This window comes from Colletotrichum costaricense, assembly GCF_030867565.1.
Source record: "Colletotrichum costaricense strain IMI 309622 chromosome Unknown Scaffold_4.1, whole genome shotgun sequence".
Taxonomy (NCBI): Eukaryota; Fungi; Ascomycota; class Sordariomycetes; order Glomerellales; family Glomerellaceae; genus Colletotrichum; species Colletotrichum costaricense.
In genome coordinates this window covers 1,391,937-1,408,844 of record NW_026848233.1, presented here as the reverse complement: position 1 = coordinate 1,408,844, position 16,908 = coordinate 1,391,937, and the positions used below count along the sequence as shown (strand labels likewise).

Genomic DNA, 16,908 nt, shown 5'->3' with positions numbered 1-16,908 from the left:
TCGACTGAGTTATGCTCTCGAGAGGCAGAAGTATCAGTAATTAAGTGTTCCCTGCGGAGACCAGCAGGCATCTCACACGGAGCTCAACATCAGTCTCCGGCCGGGTTCGCTCCCGCTTCCGGTTCAATCCCTGATACTTTGTAATGGAGGTTGGCGAACATATGCAAGATGATCAACGACAACCCCCAATTGATGTTGAGTCTTCGTACGTAGCCTCGACCGATATCTGATCTTCTCAATTGCGGAGGAGACGTTGTTTGTTCGGCCCCCAGAGCCACAAAATTTGCTGCCGCTTGAGGTTAAGTGGAAGTGCTGACCCGGGGAAAAGGTGGAAGCTACAATCGCGTTCTCGACGCGTGCCTGCCCAAGCACCGGCCAAGCAGTGTACAAACGACCCCACCCCACTCTGTCAATGGGTACGTCCACGTTAGCGGGAAACCCCTGGTGGCTCAGTGACTTTTGGCGTGGACGCTGGAGCTCTCCCCTTCCTGCGCAGGGGTCTTTGATTGATTGTTGACTTTACTACTCCGTACATCGACAACTGGGCCATTAAGCTTCACGGGCGACGCCTTACCGACGACTCGAAAGGGGTGCATTGCCAGACAACGCGTCCTCATCCACCGAATTCCCCAATTCTTCCCGGATTCTTCGTCATGGCGTTGAATCGGAAATACGCAGCATTACCAGACCTTGTCAGCATACTTGTACTACCAAATACCAAGAAGACAATACTGACGATGTTCAGGACTCGGCCCCGGACGTGTACGAGACGCCAGAGCTGACAGACGATACCTCCACTGTTCCTGTGCGTTCCTTACCCTGAGATCGTTTGCTATGGCTGACCAGCGCGCAGACGACAACCGGACAATCGCATTCGGATGACGATTTCGACGACGACCTCGACGATGACGCCAACGGCATTTCAAGGTCCCGACTTCGGGTAGATGAAGCACGATCTCGCTTCCTGCCGGCGGGCGTGGACGCCACAGGGGTCGACTTTTCCGATCGAGTAGACGGCAAGCGCAAATCGTACAAGGCATCAACGCGACGCCAGCGTTTCTTGCAGGATGGTACGGAGCAATTCGGCGATCTTAGCGATGAGGACGATGAGGACAGCCTGGAACGCAAGATAGCGCGGCTGCAACGAGAAGTAGAGGAAGCCAAGGAGGAATACGGGAAGAGGAAGGAGGCTGCAGCAAAATCTACGACAGGAGACCATGACGAGAATTTAGGGTCTCTCAGCAAGGTCCTGGACGAGATCTCCAAAACTCTGGAACCGCATACGAGCGCTTCTCGCGCACCTCAGCCAGTGTCTCAATCATCTGGACCATCTAAGAATGAATCGCAAGACTTGGTGGCACCGGGGAACTCTGCGACCTACACAGTAACGTATGCTCCTACCTACGAACAGAGTCACGCTCTCGCCACCGCCGCGGACTTTGACCGACGACTGGTCCTCCTTGAGAAGGCAATCGGAGTAGGATCAACCGCCCTGCCGGAAGTCGACATCAATGGTCTGCCCAGAGCCATTCTTCCCACGCTTGATGGGCTTCAGAAGCAGATTACGACTCTGTCGCAGGCGTCAACATCGAATCTGGATTCAATCAGCCGTCGAGTCCGTACCCTCATCCAAGAAGCTCAGGAGCTGGAAAAGGCACGCCAGGGGGCTAAATCTGCGCAAGAAACCCTCGGCAATGGTACGGCTCCTAGCGAGGATGCCCCGGCTCCCGAGCAGCTGGCAAAGATTAACGCTCTTTATGGGACTTTGCCGACCATTGAGAACCTCACTCCTCTCTTACCACCATTACTTGACCGCCTGAGGTCCCTCCGCGCAATACACTCTGACGCTGCCACTGCTGGCGAGATGCTTGGCAGAATTGAAAAGCAACAAACCGATATGGCGACGGACCTTAAGCAATGGAAGGACGGTTTGGAAAAGGTTGAGGAGGCGATGAAGGAGGGTGGCACTGCCATGACCGGAAACATGAAGGTGATGGAGGCATGGGTAAAGGACTTGGAGGGACGCATTGCGAAGTTGCCATAATTGACTTCCGCCGTCAAAAGATACCCCTGCTTTAATCGATCAATCGAGCCGAATTAAAAAATCTCTTGCGAATGTGTCCATAATGTGGCTGTCGATGTGTCGTTGTAGACTGGCTAGGCCCTTACGAGGTTTTAGGATCTGAGCTCCCAACTTCGACGTGCATGTATGTCACCACAAACCCGACTATGGAAAGCCAGATATAACCATCAAAGCACCTTCGGTGAACTCCGCAACCCGATCAAAAAACATTCAAGATGTCAGATGCGTTCGAAATATAGCGAACTTATTGCCAGTCTCTACTTCTGCAGACGCCCACCCTGCTTTTGTCTGATGCATCGTCATCTGTTTCTTACAGTAAGGTAGAGTGATCAGTAGACAATGCCCTTCATATTACTATTTCTGGGCTATTAAGGTATGCAGCACAAATATGGGGTTGGAGATGGGTTTCGGTAAGCGGTGAACACGGCAGAAACCAGATGGACAATGCGCCCAACTCGCGACCAATGAGAGATCGCTGGGTCTCTAGCACGCACCGTGGAAGGGTTTCCTTTCGCTAAAGCCCTTCCACAAGTCTTCGTAGCGAAAAAAAGATCGTACTCGCAGTCAACCATCAACCCGCGCAGCCCACCACCCAGCAGCACCTTCGCAACCACATACATGTACGTGTCGCGACGCCCGAGAAAAATTGACAGAGATCTTGATCGACTGACGTAGAATTTTCGCCCGCAGTCAAAATGGATTCCGCTAAGCAGCCTGTCAAGCTTGTGAAGGTCACCCGCGTCCTGGGCCGTACCGGTATGCCCCGCCTCTCCCCCGAAAAATAGAGAAACGAAACCCTCCCCGACGAAGATCGAATCCCCGACTGCAACCGAGACGGAAGGAGGGACGAATTTTTGGCAGATTTTCTGACTGCGTATAGGCTCCCGCGGTGGTGTCACCCAAGTCCGCGTCGAGTTCATGGACGACGAGACCCGTTCCATTATCCGTAACGTCAAGGGACCCGGTAAGCGACCACCGAATACCTGCGACCGCCTTCTCACCGAAAGAGGGGGCAACAGCGACAACCGCGCGAAGGGAACCAAGAATACTGGCTAACATCTTTCTCTCTCTCTAGTCCGTGAGGACGATATCCTCTGCTTGCTCGAGTCTGAGCGTGAGGCCCGCAGACTGAGATAAGGCAGCTGAATAGGCGGCGGCGTGTGTTATGGACATTACGAGGAACGGAATCATGGTTCTGAGGATGGGACAGGAACATTGCGAGGGCTTCGTCACCCGAGCCCACGGCTTTCGTGCTTAGAGGAGTCAAAAAACGGATTCTGCATTGCGAATACAGCAAGGTTCTCCCACCCAGCCGCGAGGCAACTCTGCACGAAGAACGACCTCGTGTACCTGTTTGTGATGCGACGCTGGAAGGGGCAAAGGGAACGGCGTCTACGAGATATATCAATCAATGGACAGCCTGGGAAAATTCATCAAACATCTGCACCAATTCTTGCATCTCGACTGACTGCTATGTGGTTCACGCTGCTTGGACGATGATACTGTCCCCTCGGGGAACGATGTGAGAATGCGACGTGTGCAGGGGAAAGTCTCAACCAATTTGATTATCAACGTAGTCTTGGAACTCTCCTTCAGCATCAACTTCTCCAGACTGCAACTGTCATCACGATCGCGAATTGCCCCGCAAGCTGCGCCTGAGAGCCGCAAAGCACAAGGCCGCAAATTCCTTGGATGTGTCACGTGATTGGGGGCCAACGAAAATTTCCTTGGACTGCCCCACTCCTTTATCTCTTGCAGCTATAAACTTCTCTGGATTCCCAATGACCTTAGACTTTTCTCTTCTTTAACCCTCAACCCTTGAAAGGGGGCATTTCGCGAAGTGGTAAGTCAAACAGTCTCTATTTTTGCTCGTTACAAAAGTTGGGATGATGTATCCAAATTAGCATGTATTACCTGAATCCTTTTGATGTATCAAAATTATCACCAAGATCTCTGACACCAACACTATCAACTACTATTTTGCGTTCACTCCAAGCTTTTGTAGCATTGGCTAACCCAAACAAAAGATTGCAGATCTCTACCAATCATACTTCGAACATGGCTGCGGCTCCCAGGCCACCCAAAGACCACTTCAACGTCTTGTTCTTTGCAAGCGCGGGCTCCTTCACATCCAAGCAATATGAGGTGTTGCCGGCCCCTCTCCCCTTGAAGAAGCTATTCGATGCGCTTGAAGAGAGACACGGCGGGTTCAAGGAGAGGTTCTTAGGGTCGTGTCTGGTGACGGTCAACTTAGAATACGTAGATATCCCTGGGCCGGACGACGAGGACGGTCCGATAATACGGTCCGGCGATGAAGTAGCCATCATTCCTCCGGTCAGCTCCGGGTGAAGGGATCCCGTCGGTGGCAGCCCTCGTATCTGTGACTTGGTTCCACCACGTCGTCGTGGGCATAGCAGGAGTAAATCCCTGCGGCAGCTCTTATTTTTCGCTACGTGCCATCTCGCGTGCTTTGCGCTTGACCCAGTAACGGGTCGCGTTCGCCGTCCTGTTCTTGCGGTCGTTGCCAAAATTGCACTCGGCTCCAGTCACGCTTCCACACCCGCCACCAGTCCGGGTCTTGCTTACTCCGTCGTCTCCCCCAGCGGACGCCGAGCACGATCAAGGCCACCAACAAGACCACGATGAACGTCGACACTATGGAGATGATGGACGTCAGACTCGTAATAGTCGAAACCTGGCAGCCCAACGGCTTGGTGCGCAACTCCCATCGTTCCGCCCAGTGCGGACAAATGTTCTCGTCGTAGGCGGGTGCCAATAACGGAATCGCGTACGAATTAGGGACACAGGCGGACGTCTATATCAAGGAACGCAGACACAGCATCACGAATTAGCACACAAAATTTCGTTTCATCGTTTCCGATTCTGGGCGTGGTAGAACGGTACCATGGGACACCAGCTGCATTCGTTCTCCGCCAGGCACACCTTGCAGTCCTGGTGGTTCCAGCACCGGAAGAAGTGCTCTTCAGACGATTCTCTGGCTGATGAGAAGTTGTGCTTCAGTTGCCATAATTCTTTGGTGCTGAGTTTGTCCATCTTGTGAAAGTCCGGTACGGCGGCACAGGCGGCAGTAAAGCGCCTAACCTAGCCAATTGGTGATTACGATTGCGATTGCGGGTGGAAAGTGAATCTTGCGATGGAAGTTCCCAGTGGGACGAGTACGGGATGACACCGGAGTTGTGCGGGGAAGGAGCTGGTCGAGTTGGAGTCCGTGCGGCTAAGACTTGGATCACAGTCTGTCACAATTCCTGACTTCAACAAGCCTCGCGCTTCAAATCATAGAATCCTAATACCCATTAGATGCATATAAAAGATGCTTGATACATCGTCTGAGAACATTCCGTTTGAGCCAGTTTAGCAGAGAACCTTGAATGCGGTCGTTCCTCGGACAATTCCCCCAAAGAAATTCAATATGACAAATTACGGCAGAATGTCCATTTGAGGTGTCCTCTCAAGGCATCACCAATATGCGGCGGCCACGGAACAAGGCGGCCACCGGACACCGGCTACTATGCAGGTACCGTCGCTGGACGGTTGCTCCCACGGGAACGTCAATTTCTTGGTCCTGCGGCTTGCTACGGAGACTTCTCAGGGGCCAGTCCTGGAGGATGGGTGCTGCGCTGCAAGCAATATAAGCAATTGGTCCCAAGATCACGGATTCGACGATCTCCCATCAATCGGCAACTTGAGAATAATACCCTTAGCGGCGACATGCCGGCAATTTATGGATAAATTACCCCTGCCTTCGAGAAGCAGCCGCAAGCCGACAACAGCTCGACAAGTGTACTTTTCTTCAAGGAGGCCTTCGGATACAGCTACCGGTGTGAGTTGGACTTTGTGCATCAAGATACTTACAGCTGTGGTGGTTACATGAGAAGATCATCTACGTGTATACCGGTCTGGTCCTATTACAGGCCATGCAATTATTGCTGTTACCGAGGCTGTCGTGAGCTGTCATGAGCCGCCTAGACTGTCCACAGACTGCTGTTGATCGAAAAGTCGGCCCGGTTGAAAGACAGACACTACGGACAAGAGGAAGCACGAAGGCGGCTGACTACCTACCTATGTCTCGAACGCGACCATCGACTTGCGAGTCTGCAACAAGGAATGCGTCGGCTGAGAGCCGACTTTGGTTAATTAAATCGCAACTCCGTTCGTGTTGGTTCAGTCACGGGCAAGACCCTGCAATCCAATGTTCTGCCGTTGGCATAGCGCGATCTTCCCTCTATCAACCACTACCGGGCGTCATTCAGCCTGATATCAGGCTAAATGGCTAAATGCATCGGGTGCCCTAGGTGGCGCCGGTCAACGACGTGGTATCCTGGCAGAAACCCCATGTGAGGCAGCGGCGCAGTAGCCATTTTTTCAACCTCACGCTAGGAATCTCCAACCCCTCGAGTCTTCTCCAACGGGCAACTTGGACACGGTGCGATTCTCAGCGTTGTCGTGGGACTCCGCAAATGCATCTCCACGACCCACGACGGTTTAGTGTAGAGGCAAGACCGTTCGACTAGGGAACTCGATCATTCATGCTGGGTATGAGCTGCTCAAGTGTCGTACCACTGACAGGCCTGGTGTGCGAGGCCTTCCCCAACACCCCCCACCGCTGTTCACACCCACGCTCGGAAGCATCCACGTGAACTCTTCACCTAGCAAGGACCCTGGCGAAAGTCACTCAAGGAGTGATCTGACTGAGAAGAGCAGGCCTTACCACTCTCGAGTCCTCTTTACAGCGCGGGATGGAATGCAAAGTCGGGCTGTTCCGCTTCATCGTGGATCGATTGACAGTCGAGCAGCAGTATCGACGGAATAATCTTGGCCCTCATGGTGACCCTCCGCACAGCGCACACCCACGAATCCACACCCTCAATGACCTTGGGGAGGGTGGGTCTATGGGTACTCAGAGAGGAGCGGTTCTCGGCCGACCAAGTTACGAGAGATTCGCATGCACCCGCTGTCGCCCCATTGCTGCGGAATCCATCCCGCCGGCACGAGGACTGATCGCGCTGAAAGCGACATACGGCGTCAAGAGGCATATTACGTCGCCATTACTCACCGTGTAAGAAGCAGACTTGTCTCTAGAATCTGGATACACATCAGTGGTTTGAGTAAGCGCAAAAGGCCCGTCTTGCTTTTGGTACCAGGCCCGCAACCCATGTCCTCAAAATAACACCAATGGCACGGTGGAAAGCTTTACCGAGGGTGTCTCTCTTAGCAGGGGTCGCTCCTGGACAAAGTTGCATCGACGGGACGGAGGTGTCTACACTTTCGGTTTGGCCTACCGCCTCATCGCAGCAAACTTTGGTCCCCGGACATGAGTACCGAGCACCTTATTGAAGCATTTACTGTTTTTCATGCGTCGAAAGAGCTTCCCGTTTTCACGTGGCGAGTAAGTTTTCTCTCATTTGCCCCAGAAATTATTGGGATAATACGCGTGAGAAGCAACCATTGACTGATACTTCGTTGCGGCCCCGGCGTGATCACTGCATCAAGCCGGCCCAGCAACGGCACGGCACACGGAAACACACGGAATAGAAAGTGTACGGAGTATACCTGGCGAGTCACGGAAGCGTCATGCCGGGTTTAAGTCGAGTCGCCATGTTCCCAGCGCCCACATTCTAGTGGTAAAGACGACCGATTTTAGCTTAGCGATGAGTCGTCCACCTCGGCCTTGTCTTCCCCGCAGCGGTCGACTAGTCAACCCCAAACTCGTCTAATTTTGCGGTTCTTTTTCTCTCTGTCCTCACTTGCTAGGATATCTCTGGGGTTAACTCTTAAGAGGCCGGCAAAAGCTGCCCGTCTTTTTCAGCCTCTTGCCCGAAACTTCAGCCATTGACGTCAACTGAGAAGCTCCCGGAACTGGCCTTCTCATCACCTCAATCTTCATACACGTATGTTTACAATTTTCAGTCGTAGTCGAGCGTGTCGAGTCACCTCGGGGAAAGAGAATGGGACAACGGGCGGGACCGTCGCAGTCTCCACTTGAAAGACAACCTCCCTGCTTACCTCCACCTCCTTCTCCACGGGACCCCAGGGGGAACGTTCAGCAAAGTGGGAACTCTCACACCTTTCGCCCTTTTCCCATCTAGTCTTGTCCTTGTCTAGTGGGTTGAAGTGTCCACACAGGCGCCCGGCAAAATACGATTGCCAAAGTTTGGAGAAATAGGTGTCCGATTCGCATTCACCCGTTCGGACGGCAGCAGATTTCTTGGGGAAGAGCCTAGTTCGGATAGGTGTACGCCGTACGGGTAGAGAGTAGAGGAAAGCCTCCCGCCCCTCGTGACTTGATACTTCTCGGAGCCAAACTTGGCAGCGAAGCTTTGTCTTGAAACGGTTCAAGCCCATCGCATTTTGCCGGGAGACAGTGGCAATCCCCTGCGCCGTGTACGCACTAGGAGATTCCATGGGCCTGGCAATTTACCTGGGCCGGCAGGCTGCTTCGTCCTCGTGCAGGACGATATTCTCAAGTCGCTATGATATTGACAGCTGATTGGGAACCGGTCGACCTCCGCTAGGATTTCACGCAAAGGATCCCAACCAAGTGGTTCCAGCTTCCATCACCCCCCCGCCCCCAAGAAGACCGGTCTCTAGACCTAGGCCTTCCCGGTCCGATGCCCCGTCTGAAGCTGTTCGCACTGTTTATTCTTTGCTTCCCATCTGTTCATCTTATGATCCACAGCTCCATATAATAAGACCTGGAGACCCCGTGTCGTAGATTGTAGCTGTCCTTCTCGCCCTGTCCGTCCCTCTCAAGTCATCCTCTGGCCCAAAACAACACGGAGACCTGCTTCTGGCTCTTGCTCTGGTCGCCGGCAGAAAGCCAAACGTCAACTTACCACGACAAACCCACACACGATATATAGCTCCATTGAGCAGACGCCAAAATGGGTTTCCTCAAGGGCGTTACACAGAAGAAGACCAACAGCGAGGCTGTTGTCATAGCTCAGGAAGAGGCGCCGGATTTTGAGAAGGTCAACTGGGTGAAGGACCCCGGTCTGAGGAAGCTTTACTTCTACGCCTTCGTCCTTTGCATTGCCTCCGCGACTACTGGTTACGATGGGTAAGTTGCGCAAACGATCATGAAAGAGAACACAATCAGGCCCGTTTGCTGACAGTAACGTGATTTGTAGCATGTTCTTCAACTCTGTCCAGAACTTCGACTCATGGCAGTCCTTCTTCGATCACCCCAAGGGAGGCCAGCTCGGTCTTCTCGGTGCCTTTTACCAAATCGGCAGTCTGGTTTCGATTCCTATTGTGTAAGCGACGTTCTCGCACGAAGCCCCCGGGCGATCAACAAGTTTACTGACCCTTTTGAAGCCCCTTCATTGCCGACAACTTTGGCAGAAAGATCCCCATTGTCATCGGCTGCTTGATCATGGTTGCCGGTGCCGTCTTGCAGGGCGCCTGCACAAGCATGGGCAGTAAGTAGCTACAAAGATGTAGCAGCGGTTTCTCAGAGGCTGACCATCCGCAGTGTTTATGGGCGGTCGTGTCCTTCTTGGTTTCGGCAACTCCTTTGCCCAGATCACTTCACCCATGTTGCTCGCTGAGCTTTGCCACCCCCAGCATCGTGCTCGCTTGACGACGGTTTACAACTGCTTGTGGAACGTCGGTGCCCTCGTCGTCGCCTGGCTCTCTTTCGGAACCGACTTCCTCGGAAATGAGTGGTCGTGGCGTATCCCTGCCATTGGCCAGGCGGTGCCCTCCGTCATCCAGCTCGCCTTCATCTTCTGTAAGTCATCTTCATGAATCGAGGTTCTCCGTCAGATTCTGACTGGTTATCAAAACAGGGGTTCCCGAGTCTCCCCGTTATCTCATCGCCAAGGACCGCCACGACGAGGCCCTCGCGATCCTGGGCAAGTACCACGCCAACGGCGACACCAACAACCCCACCGTCCAGTTCGAGTTCCGCGAGATTCGCGAGACCATCAAGCGCGAGATCGCCGCCAAGAACAGCAGCAGCTACCTCGACTTCTTCCGCACCGCCGGCAACAAGTACCGATTCATCGTCCTCATCTCCCTCGGTCTCTTCTCGCAGTGGTCCGGCAACGCCATCATCTCAAACTACACAAATATCCTCTATGCCAACGCCGGCATCGAGAGCTCCACCGCCCGCCTCGGCCTCTCCGCCGGCCAGACCGGTCTCTCCCTCATCACCTCCCTGACCTTGGCCATGCAGGTCGACCGCTTCGGTCGCCGACCCATCTTCCTCGCCTCCACGGGCGGCATGCTCATGACTTTCGTCTTCTGGACCTTGTCTGCCGGCCTGTACGAGGAGCACGGCTCGCCCGGCTCCAACTACGCCATGATCTTCTTCATCTGGCTGTTTGGCTTCTTCTACGCCTTCGCGTGGTCCGGTCTCCTCATCAGCTACTCCATCGAAATCCTTCCGTACAAGCTGCGTGCCAAGGGTCTCATGATTGTCAACTTGACCGTCCAGGCCGCCCTCACGCTCAACAACTACGCCAACCCCTACGCGTTTGACTACTTTACCGGCCACACCTGGAAGCTGTACCTCATCTACACTGTAAGTTTTCACTCGTCTTCGACTTCGAGGTCAATGAACATTTTGGCTAATGATATTGCGTTTAACAGTGCTGGATCTTCCTCGAACTCGTCTTTGTGTACCTCTTCTACGTCGAGACAAAGGGCCCTACGCTCGAGGAGCTCGTCAAGGTCATCGACGGCCCCGACGCCCAGGTTGCGGACCTCGATCTCGCGCAGGTCGAGCAGGAGATCAAGCTCGGTCACGAGGCCGAGGAGTTGGAGCACAAGCGCGGTTGAGAGAGGCTATGTGTGTGTGTGCTTGGCACCATCGCATTGGGGATTTCCCTTCTCCCAATTTTAGCATTTCACGGACTTGAAGCTCCGTGACATGAAAGCATATACGAGCATGCAGATACCCCCACTATTTAATGTTGTACAGAGATCATGCGATACAGACCTTTTATAATGATACGATCAAGTATACAGACATCTTGTGTCATCTACTATCTGGTTTCATGAGGACGTGACAATGTCGGTTGACTCCATGTCATTGATCCAACGTCTAATAAAGAATTAAGCGTCAAGATCACCATGCTAACATCTCAAGTGTGATTTATAAACTGTTAAACCTCCCAGCAAGGTGTTTCCAAATATCAGTCGCTACAAACTGCCTACTGCTATGCTCTGCTATCACATCTGCGTAAACCTGTTAGCTTTCAAGTCGACTCTTGAACATCATCAGCGTGACGGCCAAGATCAGGTAGACCAGGCCGCCTTCCCACCGTCAACTAGACCCGGCCTCATCATCCCTCACCCCAACCAAAGCCTCATTCCTCTCCACCCCCTCCCCCTCCAGCTCCGCCCTCTCCATCGCATCCAGCATCCGCATCCTTTCCGCAAAAACCAACGTCACCCACTTAATCTCAGCAGCTTGCCTCCTCTCGAGCTCCGCCCGCGCCCTCTCGAGCCTCTCCTCGTGCCGCATCCGCACGCTGTACATAATCTCCTCCCGGATCGTCCGCTCCTCCTCAACTTTAAGCTTGTACCGCGCCACCTCCTCGTCCCGCCACCGCTCCCACGCCCGCCATCCCTTATCCATCGTTCCGCGGAACTCCCGCATCAGCACCTCGATGCGCGCCTCGCTCGAGGGGCGGTCCGCGAAGAAGCTCTCCAGCTGACGGAGGTACGCCTCTTCCGTCCTCTGCTCCGCCAGCACGCGGGCCGCGTACTCCGCCGTCAGGCTCTTGACTTTGGCGGCTAGCTTATCCGCGGCCGTTTCGACGAGGGCTCGCTGCTCAGCCTCCTGCTTCGACTCGAGCTCCGCCGTCGACGTCGCTTCCTCATTGGCCGCGAGCTCCTTCTCCTTATCGTGCTGGTACCGCACCAGGAACTCCTGCAGGTCGTGAATCTGGTCCAGCAGCTCGCGCAGCTCCTGGAACCTCACCTCGATCTCGTACCGCCTCAGACTCTCAAGCCGAGCCCGCTCCTCCTCCCACGCAATGCGCGCCTCTTCTTCAAGCCTCTCCATCTCGAGACGCAGCAGCTCGGCTTTCAGCGCCTCCTCGCGCTCAAACTCCTCAATCTGCCGCAACGCGTCGCGGAGCTCCTCTTCGGCCTCGGCCTCGCGCCGCAACCTCTCCCGCCGCCGCGCCGCGGCCCCGTTCTTGATGAGTTCGAGCTGGTTCATGGTGCAAGTGCACGTCCGCCACCGCAGGCCGCAGACGTAGCAGAACTGGTAGCCGCACCGGCACGTCATGTGCTGGCACGCCTCGCGGTGCTCGACGAGCGCCTGGCACCGCCCGCAGTGCTGCCACCCTTCCTCCGCGGCGAGGGCGTTCGTCAGCGCGAGGTCCCGGTCGAGCGGGCAGTCTGCGTCGTTGGCGTGGTGGGGTCCCCGGCACATGCTGCAGCTGCGGTGTCCTTCGCGGCACCGGGCCACGCGGGATGCGGCGTCGACGTGTTCGGGGCGCACCCAGAGGCCGCAGGCCGGTTCGGCGCAGTAGATGCGGTCGGCGACGGGGATGGCCCACTCGGCGGCGCGGTCTTTGCAGGTCTTTGCCAGGTCGGGGGAGATCTTGCGGAGGTAGAGGCGGGTTGGGATCGGGTTGAGGCAGCATTTGGGGGGCCAGTGTTGTTCGTTTTGGACGGCTGTGGAGATGAGGCGTTCGAAGCAGTCGGGGCAGTAGCTGTGGCATGTGACTTTGATGACTTTCTTTGGGCTGAAGTCGTCAAGGCAGGAGACGCATTCGCTGGTGGGTTTGGTGTTAGATGTCGAGAATGGGTTCAGTGTTGGAAAAGGGGGTAAGGGGGATGTGACTTACACAGTAACAGGAGCTTTCTTTTGCTTTTCTGTGACAGTAGGAGCGGGTTCATCAGACACTGCTGCTTCCAGGCTCGTCTTGCTCGAGTTACCACCGAAAAGGGACGTCTTCTTCGCAACATCCTTTTCACCAATCTTTTGCAAGATTCTCGTCAGGGCGAAGCGGCTTCTTTTCTTGGGCTGGAATGGCAAGACGATGAGCCCCTGTGACAAGGTATTGCCCTCGCCCGCTCCCGTCATCTCGGGAAACAGCTTGAGATCTTCGACATTATCAACTTCTTCCGTTTCGAGCGCCGACGATGGACCGGGTTCTCCGTCCGGACTAGTGATGATGATGGGAAGATACGGCTCCTTTACCGTGCCGTCTCCCTCGTCGTTTGCGGTTGCTGCTTCGGCTTCCCGCTGTTTTTCATCTTCCTCTAGCTGCCGCCGCTGATTTTCCTCGGCGGCTCTTGCCTGAAGGTTCTCGATGGAGACCTGGAGGATCTCGAGGGCTACCGTGTTAGTGAGGTTTGGCGCTGTTCTGAGGGACGCTGGCGGGTTGTATTCAGTCCACCGGGCCTCATCCTCATCCTCACCCTCTTGTATTGAATTCGCCTCGTTTGCTTCATTCTCATCGGCGGGATTCTGAGCTGTTATTTCTTTGTTGGTGATGGGCAGAGTAGGCTTCACCTCATCATCGTCAAAGTCTCGTAGGGTCACAAATGGGTCGCCGTAGAACCCCACGTAGTCTTCCAGGCGGGCGGGCACGTTCGTCGCAGTCTCCATCTCGACGACGGTCGACGTGGTTGTCGTCATGTACTTGGGTATAAGATGCTGTCTTAGGTAGGATGTAGATTTTGGCTCTTCGCCGATAGAGAACGGAGAGAAGAGCACAAATAACTAAACGCCACGCCGAACAGTCCATCAAGAGCGGGAAAAGTATCTATCTAGGTAGAAGTGTGTCTCATAACAGAGCCCTGGCGGAAGATATGGATATGGAGAATCTAACCAATCCCACCAACGAAACGTAAGAGTCTCTCTACATGGCGTGAGCGGAAAGCGGAGCATGAAGGAAGCCAAGGTGCAGTTGGCGGCTCCTCCGAGCCTCATGACAAGCTTGAAGAGATCCCCATTTTTTGGGGGATCAACGACGAGGCACCCTGATGACAGCTCACAGACCACAGGGCTGAATCTGCCCCAGCTGCACTGCTAGACTGTCGAAAGAGGCGTGGAGGTGGTATGGAGAAACACCACATAAAGTTAACATAGCATTGGCGGCGGCCAAGATCGGCTCTATCGTTTTGCGAACTTGGCCGCGGACAAAATGGGTTGGTAGCCCGCCAACCGGGAGCTGATTAGATCAAGGCAGACTCGTCAAGCACGATGTCGCGAGGCGAGACCTGGTTGGTTGAGTCTCGTGTCTTGAAGATAAACATCGCGAAGAAGGCCGAACTGGCTGCGAGTGGGCTGCGTTGGTGTTGGGGGCGGAGCTGGGCACGTTCGGCTACTTAGCGCGCGGGCAGTGCAGTGCGCCCTGGAGGTCAGTCTGTAATAACTGCCGCAGTTGGTCACCGAAGGGGTTGCTTGGTGCCGTTAGAAGGTATGTCACGCAACGCTTAGCCTCCTGAAGATTGGTTATGGATAGTTTGGCTGATGGTGAAATGTTCCAGTCGGTGATAATACGTCGTGGGATCATGTCGTACTCGCGCTGCTGTGCCTTGCAGGCCGAGTTTCCGCCGATTACGGCATAGATTGACGTCCTTGGTAGGGAGCTGGAATGGTGTCAGCCTAGAGCATATAAAGAAATGACAAAAGAATATTCAAAATAGCTCTAGATGAAAGTTTAAAGGCGTGACCTTCTCTTCCGTCTATGATTTCTGATTTCCGTCTGAAGCTGGACAGAGACGAAAGAGTGAGGATGAGGAACGCCTGCCTGGAGTTTGAGATTGGGGCACGGACCACAAGCCGATCCTTCCTGCCTGGCCTGGCTCAATGATGCATAGGTGCCGGACCCGCTACAATTCTCACCAGCATCTGTAGTGTAGTGGTTATCATCCTTGCCTTCCATGATTCTTCGCGGTCAGCAAGGGACCCGATTTCGATTATCGGCGGATGCATGAAAGTAACCATTTCAATACCTTTTTGAGGTGCTTTTTCTTTTTCTTTTTTGACGTCGTCTGAGCATGAGGTACTCTCGATTCACTAATTGCCCATGTTGTGTACTTTCCATGATGGGAAGAGCCGCCGCAATTTGCATAGCTCATAATGAAGGAAGCTTGCCACCTTCCAAGGAACTCGGCATCAGGCATCTACAGGTTCTCTATGTTTCGATACGCCAACGCGTGCTACTTCGGCCGCAAATTCGGGGAGCGCCATCTCGCTGCCTCAGCCAAGTTTGTTTAGACTCCATATGAAACAACAGATTTCAGTTGACAAATGACCATTATCTTAGCAATTGGTACAATGCACCTCCCCGCCACTTTCAGCTCCGTCCCTAAATCTTTGACTTGACCTTGCTGAACTCGATCTTGTTGATGCAAGAGCCCACATTCTCAAGGCCAACTTCAACAACGTCTCCGTCCTTGAGCCACAATTGGGGCTTGCGACCCATGCCAACGCCCTCGGGACTACATATACCGTCAGTCATGGGGTCGGCTAGGGCTCTTCGTTGATCTACTTACGTTCCGGTGAAGATGACGTCTCCCGGGAGCAGGGTAGTGCCCTGGCTCAAGAAGGAGATTGTCTTCTTGATGCCAAAGATCATGTCCTTGGTGTTATTATTCTGGCCCATTCGTCAGTTCTGAACCCACACTTCGTTGCCTGCGGTCCAACACCCACCTGAACGGTCTCCCCGTTGACCTTGGTAAAGATCTTGAGGTTTTGAGGATCCTTGATGACCTTGTTGGTCACAATGCCAGGCCCGAACGGCGCCCAGCCGTCAAAGCCTTTCCCGAGAGACCACTGACCGCCGCCACGCTGGATTTGCCACTCGCGGTGTGACACATCGTTGCCCACGGCGTAGCCGAGGACGTAGTCGAGGGCATCGTCCTCGGAGACGTCCGCGGCGGTCTTGCCAATGACGATGACCAGTTCGCACTCGTAGTCCAGCGTGCTGCCGGTCTGAGCAATCGGGTGCACGGGAACGGGGTCAGTCGGTCCAGCCAGAGAGGTCATGGGCTTGTACTGGGAGAAATGAGTCTACCATTTTCTTCTTTCCTCAACGAACGACGACGACTTACGAAGAGAACAGGGAATTTGGGAATTGCCATGTTTGACTAAGGGGTGCTGTTAGCTATTTGTGCAGAGCCATTTCCAGGGTTCTTTGGCTCTAATCTCACCTCCTTGGCGTGGTTGGCATAGTTGAGCCCGAGGCACCGTACAGTCTTGACGTGCTCAGGCGCAAGGGGGGACAGCAGAAGGCGGATGTCGGCGACGTTTTCTGTGACGTCGTGTCTTCCAAAGATGTCGCCCGTCACGATTCTGGCTTGCCTCGCCTTGGCGATGTCAGTGACGCCGCTCGGCAGAATTGCATCGCCGTAGTACGTCTTGCCGTCCCGGGCAAGGAAGCGAACGAGTCTCTGGTGTGAGAGTCAGTGTATCGGCTGCTGTCAGTCACTCCTGGGTAGCGATTGACTCACGGAAAATGAGGCCATATTTACGACTCATCAACTGCAAGATTGTGGTACAGGCTGAAGAAGAAACAAAGCAAGATAATGGTACAGTAGATGAGAATATGTTGCAGGTGATGGAATGTGACGAATATCGGGAGAGGAGCCGAAGACGGGACGCTGTAGCGACTGGACCCCACGAACGTGAAGCCTCCGATTACTATCCGTCGACCCCACACTTCCCCCCGTAGAGCACGGATTCCAGAGCTAAACCCCGGCTCGCTGTTCGGCGTCAGATGTGCCAGAGCGAAGTGAATTGCGTAGCACTCTGGCGCGCCGGCTAATACATCGGCATCATTACGCCTTGAGCTCCCGGCAGCTGCGCAGCACTACAGGTGTGCACCTCTACC

At 54.3% G+C, this 16,908-nt stretch overlaps 7 protein-coding genes across 7 annotated transcripts; 4 read left to right on the top strand and 3 right to left on the bottom strand.

The window, feature by feature from the left end:
* Nucleotides 1-653: 653 nt before the first annotated feature.
* CCOS01_04513 (uncharacterized protein) lies at nt 654-2,044 on the top strand (the record flags this gene model as incomplete). The annotated part of the gene is made up of 3 exons (XM_060452694.1): nt 654-692; nt 746-805; nt 854-2,044. 3 exons carry the CDS (start codon nt 654-656, stop codon nt 2,042-2,044), a joined length of 1,290 nt encoding a protein of 429 aa, XP_060316652.1.
* A 734-nt stretch (nt 2,045-2,778) lies between these two features.
* CCOS01_04512 (40S ribosomal protein S28) lies at nt 2,779-3,220 on the top strand (the record flags this gene model as incomplete). Its single annotated transcript, XM_060452693.1, has 3 exons — nt 2,779-2,839; nt 2,964-3,047; nt 3,159-3,220. The coding sequence occupies 3 exons, from the start codon at nt 2,779-2,781 to the stop codon at nt 3,218-3,220; spliced, it is 207 nt and encodes a 68-aa protein (XP_060316651.1).
* A 921-nt stretch (nt 3,221-4,141) lies between these two features.
* On the top strand, nt 4,142-4,848 carry CCOS01_04511 (ThiS family protein; the record flags this gene model as incomplete). Its single annotated transcript, XM_060452692.1, has 2 exons — nt 4,142-4,417; nt 4,687-4,848. The coding sequence occupies 2 exons, from the start codon at nt 4,142-4,144 to the stop codon at nt 4,846-4,848; spliced, it is 438 nt and encodes a 145-aa protein (XP_060316650.1).
* Nucleotides 4,533-5,137, bottom strand: CCOS01_04510 (uncharacterized protein; the record flags this gene model as incomplete). The annotated part of the gene is made up of 2 exons (XM_060452691.1): nt 4,533-4,898; nt 4,988-5,137. The coding sequence occupies 2 exons, from the start codon at nt 5,135-5,137 to the stop codon at nt 4,533-4,535; spliced, it is 516 nt and encodes a 171-aa protein (XP_060316649.1).
* A 3,848-nt stretch (nt 5,138-8,985) lies between these two features.
* Nucleotides 8,986-10,885, top strand: CCOS01_04509 (uncharacterized protein; the record flags this gene model as incomplete). Its single annotated transcript, XM_060452690.1, has 6 exons — nt 8,986-9,161; nt 9,232-9,357; nt 9,419-9,522; nt 9,576-9,833; nt 9,892-10,628; nt 10,697-10,885. 6 exons carry the CDS (start codon nt 8,986-8,988, stop codon nt 10,883-10,885), a joined length of 1,590 nt encoding a protein of 529 aa, XP_060316648.1.
* Nucleotides 10,886-11,372: 487 nt separating this feature from the next.
* On the bottom strand, nt 11,373-13,706 carry CCOS01_04508 (IBR domain-containing protein; the record flags this gene model as incomplete). The annotated part of the gene is made up of 2 exons (XM_060452689.1): nt 11,373-12,837; nt 12,910-13,706. 2 exons carry the CDS (start codon nt 13,704-13,706, stop codon nt 11,373-11,375), a joined length of 2,262 nt encoding a protein of 753 aa, XP_060316647.1.
* Nucleotides 13,707-15,384: 1,678 nt separating this feature from the next.
* On the bottom strand, nt 15,385-16,468 carry CCOS01_04507 (fumarylacetoacetate hydrolase; the record flags this gene model as incomplete). The annotated part of the gene is made up of 5 exons (XM_060452688.1): nt 15,385-15,517; nt 15,572-15,672; nt 15,729-16,073; nt 16,130-16,165; nt 16,229-16,468. Coding segments are annotated over 5 exons (855 nt in total), but the record flags the coding sequence as incomplete, so codon positions are not given.
* Nucleotides 16,469-16,908: the final 440 nt, after the last annotated feature.